General features: G+C 37.7%; 1 protein-coding gene across 1 annotated transcript in view; it reads right to left on the bottom strand.

The window, feature by feature from the left end:
- The window catches only part of ephb4b (eph receptor B4b), a 46,794-nt gene extending 33,889 nt beyond the window's left edge, over nt 1-12,905 (bottom strand). The window contains 1 exon segment of the mRNA NM_131417.1: nt 12,830-12,905. Coding sequence (NP_571492.1) covers nt 12,830-12,905 — 76 coding nt within the window.
- Between the last annotated feature and the right edge of the window lie 4,127 nt (nt 12,906-17,032).

Raw genomic sequence — 17,032 nt, 5'->3', positions numbered from 1 at the left:
GCGTGTCTCCATAGAGTTTTCTAACTGGTGAATGACATGATCTAGTGCAGGGCTATTCAATTAGTTTGTCATGGGGGCCGGTTCATGAAAAGCATCCCAAATGAAGGGCCGGAGAGATATAACTTGCTATATCAGTGATGACACAACTACATATAAGAGCCCATATGCTGTATTTGTGCCCATAAAGACAGCCACGTTGGCTTTTTCTACATTGAAATGTTAACATAATGTGTTTTAAAACAATTGCATTCTCCAGTTGACTTTTTTTTTGTTTGTTTACAAACATTCAAAATGTTGCAAATCGCACAACAAAAGCAGTGCATTGCTCAAGTAGGCTTCTTCTTACATTCAGTGTTGGGGACGCCGGCCTCTCTATTCTGCCACCCTAGACGCGGATATATCCGAGGGCGCGGGTGGTAAGGGTAGTGTCGGGGACGCTGCCCTTTCTATTCTGCTGCCCTATACGCGGACATAACCAAGGGCGCGGGTGGTGAGGGTAGTGTCGGGGATGCCGCCCTCTCTATTGTGCCAACCTAGACGCGGATATAACCGAGGACGCGGGTGGTGAGAGTAGTGTTGCGGACGCCGCCCTCTCCATTCTGCCGCCATACACGCGGATATATAACTGAGGGGACGGGTGGTAAGGGTAGTGTTGCGGACGCCGCCCTCTCCATTCTGCCGCCATACACGCGGATATATATAACTGAGGGGACGGGTGGTAAGGGTAGTGTCTGGGACGCTGCCCTCTCTATTCTGCCGCCCTAGACGCGGATATAACTGAGGGCGTGGGTGGTAAAGGTAGTGTCTGGGACGCCGCCCTCTCTATTCTGCCGCCCTAAATGCAGATATAATCAAGGGGGCAGGTGGTGAGGGTAGTGTCGTGAACGCCACCCTCTCTATTCTGCCGCCCTAGACGCGGATATAACTGAGGGCGCGGGTGGTGAGGGTAGTGTCTGGAACGCCGTCCTCTACATTCTGCCGCCCTAGACGCGGATATAACAGAGGGCGCGGGTGGTGAGGGTAGTGTCGCAGAAGCCGCCTTCTCTATTCTGCCGCCCTCTTTGGACGCGCCGGCCCTGCTTGCAAGCGGAAAAGACATGATATGGGAACGGCTGCTGCTATAGTTAATCCGGTGTGTGTGCATATTAGCCACGCTGTACATACTTGAAACTTGAAACTAGCGCTCAGTTGGCAACTTGTCATAACTTTTCCGTGCAACAGAAATGCGGCTTAGAGAAGCCTTTACGATTAATTAACTGTGACGAATTAAAGCGCAATTAATAGTGAAATAAGCTAATCGTTGCATCCCTATTAATGATTACAGTGCATTGTGCAAAAGGCGTTTTCTACAAAACATATCCAAATGTTTTCTGAATTGAATAGACGCACGTCACTTCATAGCTATAGCGGTCGTTTTTCGACTAAACTAAATTTATTTTTATGTCTTGGTCACACTATTTGGAGGGCCAGAACAAATTGCCTCGGGGACCGGGTTCGGCCCGCGGGCCGCCAATTGAATAGCTCTGATCTAGTGTTATATCTAATCAGTGCGCACTCGCCTGTTCATGACTTAAGGAGACGTGGTTTTGGATGACAAGGGAGAGTCGTAAAATTTCTAAGCTATTATACCACCTACTGCACCTTTGAGTAACTAGTATTTCTACACATGGATCATTTCACAATAGTCTATATATTGCATAAAAAACGAAATCTCTCATTGTCAGATTGGTTTCCAGTATCGTGCAGGCCTAAAACAAATCAAGTCCTGTAATTAGAAGCGGGGGATTGATGATAGCAGTGATTTGCGCAGTTTTGATTTGATCCACATTCACAGCCGCCGCAGTGTGATGTGTTTATGATGAGCGTTTCCTCTGAATGAGCGTCTGCTAATGCTGTGAAAACACCAGCGCTAGCACATTTCAACGCCCGGGTTCACATCTGAACCTGTAAACTCTTTCCATCTGATGTGTCCTGATGAACGCGACACGTCAAACAGCAGCGAGTTTGACCAGCGCGGACCCTTTTACACAAAGAATAGGAAGAAGCTGGGAGGAGCGGGAAATGTCCCAGCATTCTGTCTGTCTGTCTGTCTCTCTCTTCCATTGTTTCCAGTGAAAACACAATCATACCCAGGAGAGAGTTCAGAGCCAGAGGAGTGATCGAGTGACATTTTCATTTATTACACACACACACACACACACACACACACACACACACACACACACACACACACACACACACACACACACACACACACACACACACACACACACAGGCACGCACGCTGGCAGAATTCCTGCTCATTCCTGAGTGTCCGTCGAGCGGAACAGCAAAATTACAGCTCACACTGGACACACACACACACCCACACATACACACAAAAGTGCGCATACACACACAGAAGCGCACACACACACATACACACACACCTCTAATCAACTCATCGCTAATTACAGAGTGAGACTGACAGACTGAGAACTTGAAGAAGATCCAGCAGTTCACACACACACATACACACACACACACTCACTCACTCACACACATATATATGCATATACATTCACAAACACAAACAAACACACACACTCACATAAATATGAACATACACAAAGATGCACATAAATACACACATATATATACAAACACACACACATACACTCAAACACACACATGCACACACACGAACACAGACTCGCAAACACACACTCCCACACACAAACAAACCCTCACCCACACACACATACATACTGTACACACATACACTCTCAAACATACACTCACAAACACACACACAAACACATAATATATACACACATACATGCACACACATGAACAGAGACTCACAAACACACTTACACACACACACTCACATAATTACATACATACACACAGATGCACAATCGCACACACAAACACACATAAATACACAAACATAAACTCGCAAATACACATTCACAAACACACACATGCACACACAGACTCCCAAACACACACACATTCACAAACACATAAATACACACTTACACGCACAGTCCACGCACACATAAATACACACACACACACACACATATACATTCACATTACAAACACATAAATACACACATACACACAACAAACTCTCTCTCACACACACACACACACACACACACGCACAGATATATCCATATACACACACACAAGTGAGTACACACATATACATACATTTTACACACACATACACACATACACACACACACACACACACACACACACACACACACACACTTACATAGACACACACCCTCACACAAACACACACTCTATCGCCCTCTCTTACACACACTCACTCTCTCTCTGTCACCCACACACACTAAATAAACACCAATAAACAAATGACAGAATCTATTAAAGCCCCACGCTGCAGTGTTACAGTAGCTTTGTCCCCATATCTGATGTTTTACTGGACAGTGTTTGGACCATAGGGGAAAACCAGAGCACCGGGAGGAAACCCACGCCAACACAAGGAGAACATGCAAACTCCACACAGAAATGACCACTTAAAACAGCCGTGACTCAAACCAGCGACCTTCTTGCTGTGAGGCAACAGTGCTAACCACTGAGCCACAGTGCTGCCCATCAGTTAAAATACGACAACAACAAAAAACAAACAACATCAATCTGGGTGTCCTTTCTTAATAAACAGAAACGCACACACACAACAACACTCCGGCTCCTCCCATCTGGCATCTGATTGGATGAGAGGTAATGAGGCATGTGATTGGCTGGGGATGGCTTAATTAGGCTGTGTTCCAGATGCTCTCAGTTTAATTACGCTAACAAGCTTGACAAGCTCTCCAAAACAAACATTCTGGCAGCAACAGACTCCATTCAAACCCACTCACACACACACACACTCAGGGTTCCCTTCAAATAACGTTTTCCGTAGCAACCCGAAACTCCCCTGAACCAAACCAAAATCAGCACTGACAAAAGATAATATGACCGTTTACACATTTTCAGGGTTTGGAGACGCAGAAGTTGACAAAGCTGGAAGAACTTCTACAGTGGTCAACAAATGTATTTCATTCTGATCTGCTTTAATAAATTATTCAAATATTAAATTATTTAAATATTTCCCAAATTATGTTTAAGAGAGGAATTTTTTCGCAGTATCTCCTCTAATATTTTTTCTTCTGGAAAAAGTCTATTTGTTTTATTTTGGCTGGAATAAAAGCAGGTTTAAATATTTTAAGGTCAATATTATTAGCCCCCTTAAGCAATATATATGTTTGATTGCCTGCTGAAGAAACTACTGTTATACAATGACTATTAAACACAGTTCAGTAGTTCAGCTGTTTCTCTTTCTGTCATTTCATTCGTATTACACACAAATAATCTTTCTAATGTGTATCAGGGCTCAGGGTATCACTGGCCCCTATCCGCCAGTAACGATGAGCACGTTATTTTTTTCCATAACCTGGTAACAACCAGTACAGCCAACACAATCTCAAGGCAATTCGTAACTTTTTCATTTAGTGGCTAATTCGTACAAATTCGTACGATCTAATTCGTACATTTTAGTACGATTTGCATATCCCCCAATGACGGTTGGGTTTAGGGGTGGGGTTAGGTGCCACGCCTCCTTTTTAAAATCGTACATTTTCTTACGACTGAACTCGTACGAATTAGCCAAAACGTAAAATACTTACGTTTTCTCGTGAGATCAGGCTGGTACAGCCAAAAGATGGCAACATGGCGGCAACATCAAATGTCTGTATTTAAAGTCTTGGAAGCAGACAATTACATGGGTACAAATTTAAGAAATAATAAAAACAAAAAAGAATTGTCGTCAGTTTGGCAAGCCATTTTTATAAAAATTATTTAGAATAAAAAAAAAAATAAAAATAAAAAAATAATAATAATCATAATAATAATTTAGAATTGCAATAAAACACCAGCCCATTTTCCATACTGCTCTTTCGTTTGCATAAAATCTAGAATTTTGCTCATTATACATTTATTATCATTTTAAATGTTTAAATTCTAGATTCACAGACATCATTTTGCCACATTATTTAAAATATGTGGCTAAAAAATAGTTATTAACTTTTTTTTTTTTTGGTGGGGCCAGTGAAAACTTTGGCAGGGCAAGTAAAAATCTCAACCACTGGCCAAATTGGCCCAGTAGAAAAAATTCTTAGCGTTGAACCCTGTGTATTGTTTGGGTTTTTACCAGAATCGGGTTCAATTCCATGTCAGCAGCTCCTTTACAAATATTATTCCCAAGAAAAAACATGAATATGTTCAATACTTATTTCCATCACTGCAAAATAGTTACCCAAACTGCAGAAACAGAACATCCCCATCTGTGCAAACACTGCCTTCTGATGCGAAGTGCCGATAGTGAAGTGAGCAGTGTGAATGAGAAGCGGATCAAAAGCAGATTGAGTGTGAATGAGAAAAGAAACGGCTCCTTTAACTTTTAATCCGTTTAAAGCAAATCTGAGTTGAGGAGATTGAGGAAAAAGCCCTTAAAGAGGAAAAAGATGGAGAGGTCGGAGGTCACAGCCGATGATAATCCCGCTTTATCTCTCACTGCTGAGGACAATCTGTTTAACAGGATTGATGGAGATCGAGACCACCTCTCACACACACACACATAAGCACATTCACACACATGCATTCACATACGCGCACACACATTCTCACACAGACACATTGACAGACACAAATGCACACACATGCTGCCATTTATAACAACATTGTGCATTTGTTTGATAGATATTCAGCTTCATTTTCATAGATCTAGTCATGTTTGTCAGTTTTTATTTTCTATTCAGAAATGTCTGTATAGTTTTTATTTGTTCATTAATGTTGTTAAAGTTTGAGTAACACTGTTGGAAGTTTTTGCCCATTTATTTATTTGCTTTATAAAATACGTCTACGTAGTTTTCTCTGTTGTGTGATTTTTTTGTTTGCATTAAACTAAACACAAATGAGAAGCATCGGCTTGGAACATCTAAAAAAAGTTTTAAAAATAAAAATAAAAATATTTAATCACCAATATTAATACTTATAAATGGTTTGAAGTTTCCCTTTTCCTTCTTTTTTTCTTCACCTCCATCTATCTATTGATTTATTTACTTTTTTTTAAGGATTACTATAATTTTTTATTATTATTTGCCCTTTAAAAATTATTGTATTCATTTATTTAGTACATTTTTTGTAAACCTATTTGCTACTATTGTTTATGATTTGATGCTGTAGTGCAGTGGTTCTCAAACTGTGGTACGTGTACCATTAGTGGTACGCAGGCTTCCTTCTAGTGGTACAAGGAATAATCAAATATGTCATACAGTATGTACAACAAATGCTACATATATTTAAAAGTTTATCAGACATGGTTTATATTGGAATATGAGGACATATAGCCTATTTTACAGGTGTTAAATGAGGTTAATAAATAGGCCTATATACGTTAACACTTTACATTTAAGTATAGGAGTTTTTTTTACATTTTAAGAACAGTAACCTATCATTTTAAACTTTTAAAAGCACATTTTAATTTAAATGTTTCCATTTTTATTATTGTTTTTACATATAAGCACATTACAGAGTTAATGTTCAATCTGAACATTATTTTAGAACTGTACAGAGCTGTAGCTGCTTTACTGGGTCCACTAAGCGACTGTATCTCAACACTGCTCATTATGATGGTACTGGGAGACACTATTTTTCTGAGGTGATGCTTGATGAAAAGAGTTTGAGAAATACTGCTGTAGTGCATTTGCACTATAAACCATTGAACATTTTTGTAAAAGTCACCTCTGATTATGCTTGTAAAAGCACATTGTACATTCATTTTGATGACCTTAAACATGTTACAAAAAAAGAAAATATTAAAGAATTATAATATGATAAAATTTAGTCAATAATTACATTTTAGTTAAAGGTTACGTCATTTTTTTTGAAGGTAATTTTGTTTTGTTTTGTACATTTTGTCTATGCAGTTTTGTCATAAAACTGCCTTTAAACACCGGATGAACTTCACAAATCAACTTCTTTAATCAAAGAAAATTAAAATATTTTTTAATTTTAGCAATGAAATAAGTTAACAAGAACCTCCTTTACGCATTTAAAGATTAGTTTTTTAAATAAAAATATTGCTAACAAAAGTTTTAGCAAAGAATTAATTTGAAAAATAAACTTACTATGAACTAATTTACGTTTTTACTTTATTGCTTAAGCAGAAAACTTATCTCAGTCAACTTAAATTTAAAGTTTTCACATTTATTTATTAGAGATGTTCACCTTTAAGACAGTAGAGAGAATTGACAGGAAAGTGTTGGGATCAGAGAGAGGGAAAGCATCGGCAAAAGACCTCGAGGTGGGAATCAAACTCGGGTTCCTGTGAGCACTGGAGTATGTGTCGACATGTGTCTTATTTTTTAAGCAGAAAGCTTAATAAAACTATGATGAAAGTATGATTAATGTCAGTCAAGTTAAACCTTTAGCAATGAATTAAGTTGAAAACTTGAAGTAATTAAAGTTTTCGGTTCTTTGCAGCTGAAATAAAAGTCCATGTTATCTCAATCAACTGTAATTTTTAGCAATAAATTAACTTGGAAAAAAAACACTTTTAAATCAGTAAAGCAGAAATAAAAGCAAGTTTTATCTCAGTCAACTTAGTTTTTTAGCAATGAATTAAGTTGGAAAAAACCTTTAAACTAATTTAAATTTTCACATTTTTTCCACTAAAGCAGAAAATAAAAGTGTTTTATCTCAGTCAACTTTAATTTAAGAGATGCAGGTGTTTTTGTATGGTTTATTTAGTCTATTAACCTCTGACACACACACAGACACACACACACAAAAGAGCAGAACGCAGCATTTGAAAGCCAAATGTCCTGGGTTTGCCTCAGCGAGAGCAGCTGTGCAGAAACACACAGTGATTTACCGTGTTTCTCTGGAGTTCACCGTACTGAAGCAGCTCTTTATGTGCTTTGAGGAGCAGCGCTGGTGCTCTGAGAGCCGTAAGCTTCTTCTGCCGCTCTATTGTTCCTCCACAATAGACTTGAGCCGGGTGACCAGCCCACCAGATTAACTAACACAGCTGGTTAACTTCACCAGCACCAAATCACACACACACACACACACACACACACACACACACACACACACACACACACACACACAAACACACACACACACACACACACACACACACACATAAACACACACACACACACACACACTAGAGCAGCATGATGCTGGAAACACAGTGCGATGTCAATGCAGAAACTATACCTTGTAAAATCCTAAAACACACACACACACTCTCTCTTTCTCTCTGATAGCATGAGCTCACGAGATGACTTTTCCACACTCAAAAGCTTCCAATTATTTGGTTTGACTTTGGTCTGTTTTATGAGCTCTTCCTGTCGCACGGACGTGTAAAAAAGCTCAAAGGCTGGTGTAAATCTTGCGCTGAGAGCGGGACATGGCTCACCCTGATTTAAGAGCCGTTCCTTCATCCGTCTCTCTGCTGGACGCGTCCACTTTATTTGGACACTGTCAGATACTGTTGATCTTACAGGAGGACAAATGAAAGTCTCGTAATGAGCGAGCGCAGGAGAACACGGGCATTAGTGGACGCTACACGGAGGCCGCTCGGTGCTGTTGTTGTGTCAGAGTTTCAGGTTAATTAATGCGACTGCTGTGTATTTCTTGGAAATAATACAACACACAAAAAAAGAGCTGTCCGAGAATTGCTGAACACCTCGAAAAGCAGACCGGTTTAAGTTAATTATGATGTCTGGGAATGTGTTTGTGTGTGTGTCAAGGTAAATACACTGTAAAAAATCTGTATTTTTTGGCTTATTTATGGTTGTGAATTGCATTTTGGGATGTTGATCTCTGCTCTGTCCAGTTTTAATGTTGAAGCTTCAACTCTACAGTTTAACAAAGAGACTTTTATTAACTTTTTAGTGGTTTAAAATAATATAAAGTGTCAGATGTAATGTATAGAGGAGTGTAAAATGATTGAAAATGTTCTGCAGTTTATGACAAGGTTTCTGTAGCGTAATAAACAACACAAACCCAGATTAAAAATCTATTAAAAATGTTCATAAAAGTCACTTTTTCACACTTATTAAAGCTTAAAAGTTGTTGTGAAGAAAGATCAAGGTCCCATAGTGCAATTTAAAAGCAGAAATAAATGTGGAAAAATAAAAAATAATAAAACCAAGAAATAATAATAAAATAATAATAATAATAAAATCCAAAAAAATGCAAATTTAGAGATATATTTTTAAAGTGTTTAATATGCAAATTAAGGTTTTAGTTAGTGTTAACTAACATGAACAAACAATGAACAACACCTTTATTACAGTATTTATTAATCTTAGTAATGTTAATTGATAATTAGGCATGGGCCGGTATAAGATTCTGACGGCATGATAACATTGGATAAAAGTACTACAGTTTCACAGTATAAAGGTATTGCGTTTACTGCTTTAAAATAAGTTCTTTTAAATGTCTGGGTAAAAAACAAAAACCTTTTTCCCCTTTGAACACAATAGACTTTATTTTGTGAAACATTTAATATAATTTAGAGCAGTAAACACATCAGGCTGAATGATTTAAGTTAATCATTGACTTCTGCTGTCTTTATTAGTTTCATAAACACAGATTTCTGTACATTTTAAAATGGCCTCTTAAGATATTTTATTTGCTAGAGATACTGCTGTCCAAAAAAAAAAAAAAAACGTAAATAAAAAAAAAAATCGTACACATTCCAGGTATTACAGAAAATTTCGGCGGCTTTAAAACATTGACTTTTCCAAACCGCGGTATACCTTGAAAACAGTTATCGTCCCACGCCTATTAATAATGAAGACATGTATTGTTAGTTTTTGTTAACTCAACAATGCATTAGCTATGTTAACTTTGAATTTTAATAATGCATTAATAAATATTGAATTATGATTATTAGATGCTTGACATTATAAAATACAACAGTGACGTGTGTTAATGTGCGCCAAGTATGTTCATGTCTATAGCGCTTTATATAATGTTGATTATGTCAAGCAATAACAGTATAACATAACTAGGCATGGGACGATAACCAGTTTAAAGGTTTGACCAATGCAATCTAACGGCAATTCGTAACTTTTTGATTCAGAGGCTAATTCGTAAGAATTTGTATGATCTAACTGGTACACTTTAGTACGATTTGCTTATCACCGAGTGACGGTTGGGGTTGGGGGTGGGTGCCACGCCTCCTTTAAAAATCCTACATTTTCTTACGACTGAACTTGTACGAATTCGTACAAATTAGCCACTAAACTGACAAAACGTAAAATACTTACGTTTCCTCGTGAGGTCAGGCTGGTTAAACACATTTTGGAAAAGTCAAGGTTTTAAAAGCGCTAAAATGTTCTGTTTTACCATACCCAAGGTGTAAGTCATTTTGTTAGGTATTTTGTGTTGAGTTGCTATTGTTCAATAAATGAAAGTGTGGCCTGATATTTTAGTTTGTGCTCAGATTAAACTTTCTGCACGGGTTATTTGATGACGATGCAGTGTTTTAGGTGGCATTATAATTTACTCAGTCAGTCAGTGTGTGTGTGTGTGTGTGTGATTGGATCGGACACTGATGGCATTTCTGCTGTTATTGGATGATTCCGGAACTGATTTGCTCTGCGGGACTCCAGGTGTCCTGGAGCGCCATGAAACGTGGAACGAATTCCTGACACACTCTCTCTATCACACACACACACACACACACACACACACACACACACACACACACATATATATGTATATATGACATGCTATCTCTCTCTCTCTCACACACACACACTTGCACTTATATACACGCACACATGTACATACTCTCCAACACACCCACACACTTACAAACACACACACACACACACACATTGCACACTCTATAACACACACAGACAAACTCACTCACGCAAACACACTCACATACAAATTCTTACACACTCAAATCACACACACATTCTCAAACACATACACTCTCAAAGACACACTCACACACACACGCACGCAAACACACTCACATTCACAGTACACATATATAGACTTTTGCACACATTCACGCTCACACTACTCTCTCACACAACATATTTACACACTCACATACACACACTTTCTTACACAACATATTTACACACACAAATACATGTGCCCACACACACACATTCACATACACAGTACACACATAGACTCTCGCACACATTCACGCTCGCACACACACACACTCACATAGACACTCTCTCACACAACATATTTACACACAAACACTTACACACCATCTCTCTCACACATATGCACACATTCACGCATACACACACACACACTTGTGCACACACTCTCTAACACAAAATATTTACACGCACAAATACATGCACGGACACACACACTCTCGCATACACAGTACACACATATAGACTCTTGCACACATTCACACTCTCACACAAAATATTTACACACAAACACACATACACCATCTCTATTACACACATATTCACGCATACACACACACACACTTGTGCACACACTCTCTCACACAACATATTTACACACACACACACACACACACACACACAAAAGCAATAAAAGAGTGAGTCTCTCTGAAAACACTAGCTGTGGGTTAATGATCACGAGATGAACCTTCACGAGGTCCACAAACAAGCGTCTGGAAGCCTGCGTGTGTTTTCTGGCACTTACAAGATCATAGAAAGCAAAACACTGACTTGAGGAACCTCTAATGAAATCAAGAATGCACACAGCGCTTTACATACACACACAATCTGCTGTACAGCCCAGTCCCACACACACACAATCACTGACTAAAAACAGCAAGAAACACATAGACAAGCAGACTTAAATAGTGTATTCTTAAAAAATATCAACAATAATATTTGTTTTTAATTTACAAATCTGTTTTTCAAATGAACAGCCAGACAATTAGTAGGTTAAGAACTTCAATATATTTATTTATCTTAAGACACTATTAACTTTAATAGATATTGATTCATCATCCCTGAATATCAATAAGAAAGATGTGACACTACACAATAAGGTTTCTTTAGTTAATATTAAAGGGATAGTTCACCCTTAACTGACATTTCTGTTATTATTTACTAACCCTTTACTTGTTCCAAACCTGTTTGACTTTCTTTCTTCTGTTGAACACAAATGAAGATATTTTGCAGAATGCAGGAAATCTGTAACCATTGACTTCCATTGTTTTTCCTACTATGGAAGTCAATGGTTACAGGTTTTCAGCTTTCTTCAAACTATCTTCTTTTGTGTTCTTCCTAAAAGTTTGGATTGTGTAAATGTGTATGAACTATCTGTTTAATGTGTTTACTAACATGAATAAACCATGAACAATGCATTTACTGTAGTATTTTCTCATCTGTGTTAATGTTAATTAAAATAATGTCAATCATTGTTCATGTTAACTCCCTGTCTATTAACTAATATTAAAAACAACCACTTTGCATTTTAATAATGCATTCCTAGATGTTAAACTATGATTAATAAAAGATACACAAGCATTGCTCATCTTAGTATATGTTAACGTTATCTTATTCAACCTTATTGTAAAGTGTGACCCAGAAAAAGTCACCACCTTGTCTGAAACTGATTGAAATCACAGTTACAATTGTACCTCCACATGCATTCAGTATAGACAAATACAGTGTAAAAATTATATATAACGTTAATCCTAGAGTTGATAGAAACCACACTGACATGTCAAGAGCAGAACTCAATACACATTTCATAAACAGACAATCGATACCCATCCTACCTTCCTCAGCCGAGACGAGTCCAGTCGACACCATCCAGAACCAGGAAAGAGCCATAATCCAGCAAACACGATCCATCTCAAACCCTGAAGAAATCTGCTGTCAGCTCATTAGATTCAGATCACTTCAGTCTCTCTGATATGATCAGTCCGCTTCGACAAACCTTTAACGCTGACCGTTTACGTTAAATTAAAAACTTTTGTCGGTAAAATCTCCAGAGAACCAGCTCATGGGAAACTTTCGCCTTTAAACTTTATTAAATGACTGCAGGATATATTTCTAACATGTTAATATAAAACTACATCAGACTAAATCTAAGCTAAAAGCGGATAAATTCCGATTTTGGGGGCTGAAATACAATCCTGCGCGTATGTGCGTGAACGCGCGCGCGTCCCCTAAACTCCCATTAAAAACTTTCTAATCCAGGCGGTGCGTCTTTTGTCCGTTTAAAGTTGTTTGTAATCCACTCCTCGCTTCGGTGAAACACCGTACAATCCCACTGAAACCACCGACAAATTCATTCGAAGGACTTCTAGCGCGGAGTTTCAATCGACGCGAACTTTCCCTCTGGACTGAATGCAGAGGTGGATGATCGCGAGGCTGAGGACTGCGGCAAGCCCCACCCACAGCTAGAAATAAACAACGCCTATTGGTCAACTGGGCTGTCTGTACGGTTGAAACATGAGCGCGCTTATGAAGAGCGACGAGCAAAAATGTGATGATGAGTTCATTCAGTGTTTTTAAAATAACGGAATACAGCGCTGACGATACACGGTTGTTGCTAGAAGGGATACAGCTGTAGAAGTATTTATATTATTTATTAAATTTACCATTTACTGTATTTTCTCCTACCCCAACCCTAAACCTAACCATCACAATAACTCAAAACAGAAATTATAACGAGATTTATTTATGTTATTTATTAAATTAACCATTAATACTGTTTTAATAACGTGTACCCCAACCACAAACCTAAACCCAACCATCCCAACAACGAAAAACAGTAATTACAACGAGATTATTCATAAAATTTATTAAACTGCCCAATAAATTGTATTTTATTATTGTCTACTCTACTCTTACCCTAACCCTCACAGTAATAAAAACAGAAATTATAACGATAATTATTCATATAATTTATTAAATTGCCCAATTAAATTGAATTAAATTAAATTTATTTTAATTTAATGGTTTCTTTCTTCTGTTGAACACGAAAGAAGATATTTTGAAGAATGCTGTTTGCTGATATTGACTCCGAACACGATGGAAGTCAATGGATGGAAGCTACTAGCATTTTTCTAAACATCTCCTTTTGTGTTCAGCAGAAGAAAGGAACTCACATAGGCTTTGAACATGTGAAGGGTGAATACATAATGATGGCAGAATTTTCTTTTCAGGGTGAACTATAAATTGTAGCCTATGTGGCAAAACTTGTGGTGTTTTGATAAATCTGGTAAAAATTGTAGCACACCCAAAAATGAAAAATAACACTATTTACTCACCTTTAAGTGGTTTTAAACCAATAAAAGTTTCTTTATTCTCTTGAAAACTGAAGAATATTCTGAAAAAGGCTAAAATTCTGAAACCATTGATTAAACACACAGTAAAAATATTCTGTATTTTGTGATTCATGTTATTATTTAGTATTTTCCCCTGTTTATTTCTGCTTTTGAATTGCATTATGGAAGCTTGATCATTCTTCCAGCAACTTTTAATCTTGATAAATTAAAAAAAGTGAATTTTATGAATATAATAGTTTGCAATGCCATATTGGCTGGGCCGGTGTTGTACAACTACACGGTAAAAAGTTATTAGTTACTTAAAGTAAGTAAACCAATTGCCTTAAAAGCAACAAGTTGACAAAAATAAGTAACCCTGTAACTTGGAACAGTTAAGTTGACTTAATTTTTATAATTATGCCAATTGTACTCACCTTTTTAAAACCAACTAATCCCTTTTTACAGTGTCAGACTATTTTAGCACGTCCATAATTCCAATAATATGTATTTGGTGCTTCTTTACGTCTATAAAATCTACAGTTATAGCCTGTATTGAATTTAGGAGTCTGGAGGAGCAGATTTATTTTACTGTATGTCATTTTGCGATACAGAAAAGTTGGGGAAAAATCAAATATAATAAAGGTGTATTGGAAAAAGTGATTAGTTTACTTTTATTAAGACAATGAGTACAATTTGCATAATTAAATATTAAGTCAACAGTTCTAAGTTACAGCAGGGTTACTTACATTATTTTTTGTAAAGTTCACTTGTTGCTTTTAAGGCAATTGGTTTACTCGCTTTAAGTAACTAATAACTTTTTACAGTGTACAAACGATGCTACAAATATCTTGTAATAAACTGACAGCAGTCATTTTTACATATTTATCTTATATATTATTTTTTATACATTATATTATTTAAAACTACTAAACTGTCAATAAAGTCACTTTGTTAAACTGTAGAGTTGAGTTTTCAACATTAAAAGTCGACACAGCAGAGATCAACATCCCATAACGCATTTCAAAACCACAAATAAACTGAAAACACTTTTATTTATTTTTTTAAATACAGATATATTTTACAACGTAGAAAAAAAACAAATACTATGGAAGTCAATGGTTACAGGTTTTCAGCATTCTTCAAAATATCTTCTTTTGTGTTCAACTAATACAAATCAAACAGATTTGGAAACAAATGAGTAGTGAGTGAATGATAAAAAAATGAGTGAACTATTCCCAAGTCCCTGTATCTGAAAAGTTTCAAAGCACATAGCCTAAGTTGTTACTGTACATAGTAAATACCGAACAAAATCCCAGACCTAATGATGGAGTAGACATGAATGAATTGTCGTAAAGCAGGATGATTGCAGTGTTTGAGAGTGTTGTGGTGTGTTTTGATGCGCTTTATGGCCGTGTTTCTCACGCTGTGATCGGAGTGTCAATCTCCTCACGCGCTCCCGCGAACTTTAACACGTTCGGCGCGCTTTTGTTCACGCGCGTTAAAGATCCATTAAAGCTCGCGCCCGACCGAGAGATGAGAGACAGAGAACCGGAGATGACGGCAACACGAGAGAAACGCACAGTCGCGCACACACACACATTCTGACACTCACTATTACAGACACAGGCAGACTCACTCTCTCTCCCCTCTCTCTCTCTCTCTCTCTCTCTCTCACACACACACACACACACACACACACACACACACACACACACACACACACACACACACACACACACACACACACACACACACACACACACACACACACACACACACACACACACACACACACACACACACACACTTTTCTAAGTAATTCATAGTGCAAAATATTATAATAAAATGTATTATACTGTATATGTTATTAGCAAAATCATGTTAAGGAATGCTCCAGCACACTGTCGTGTTAACTATAGTAAACAGACCAACTCAATACTGTAGTATACTTTAGTTTTTACTGCAGTAAACTGAGCTGTATTATAGTATAAAATAACATACAGTCGTAGAAAACTACAGTGTAGGGCTTTTTGTTTATATTACTATAGTTGTTGTGTTTCCATAGCGACTGTAGAATCACCAAAACAGTCAAATTACTGTAGTTGTTGTGTTTCCATAGCAACTGTAGAATCACCACAACAGATCAATTACTATAGTTGTTGTGTCACCATAGCAACTGTAGAATCACCACAACAGATCAATTACTATATTTGATGTATTACCATAGCAACTGTAGAATCACCACAACAGATCAATTACTATAGTTACAATAGCGACTGTAGAATCACCACAACAGATCAGTTACTAGGCAGTGACGTAGTAGTGCTGTCGCCTCACAGCAAGAAGGTCGCTGGGTTGCTGATTTGAACCTTGGCTCAGTTGGTGTTTCTGTGAGGAGTTTGCATGTTCTCCCTGCCTTCGTGTGGGTTTCCTCCGGGTGCTCCGGTTTCCCCCACAGTCCAAAGACATGTGGTACAGGTGAATTGGGTAGGCTAAATTGTCCGTAGTGTATGAGTGTGTGTGTGAATGTGTGTGTGGATGTTTCCCAGAGATGGGTTGCGGCTGGAAGGGCATCCGCTGCGTAAAAACTTGCTGGATAAGTTGGCGGTTCATTCTGCCGGCGACCCCGGATAAATAAAGGGACTAAGCCGACAAGAAAATGAATGAATTTGAATGCGTTACCATAGCAACTGTAGAATCACCACA

This window comes from Danio rerio, chromosome 23 (assembly GCF_049306965.1).
Source record: "Danio rerio strain Tuebingen ecotype United States chromosome 23, GRCz12tu, whole genome shotgun sequence".
Classification (NCBI taxonomy): domain Eukaryota; kingdom Metazoa; phylum Chordata; class Actinopteri; order Cypriniformes; family Danionidae; genus Danio; species Danio rerio.
The sequence above is the reverse complement of the archived record's forward strand: the minus strand, read 5'-3'. Positions and strand labels throughout refer to the sequence as shown.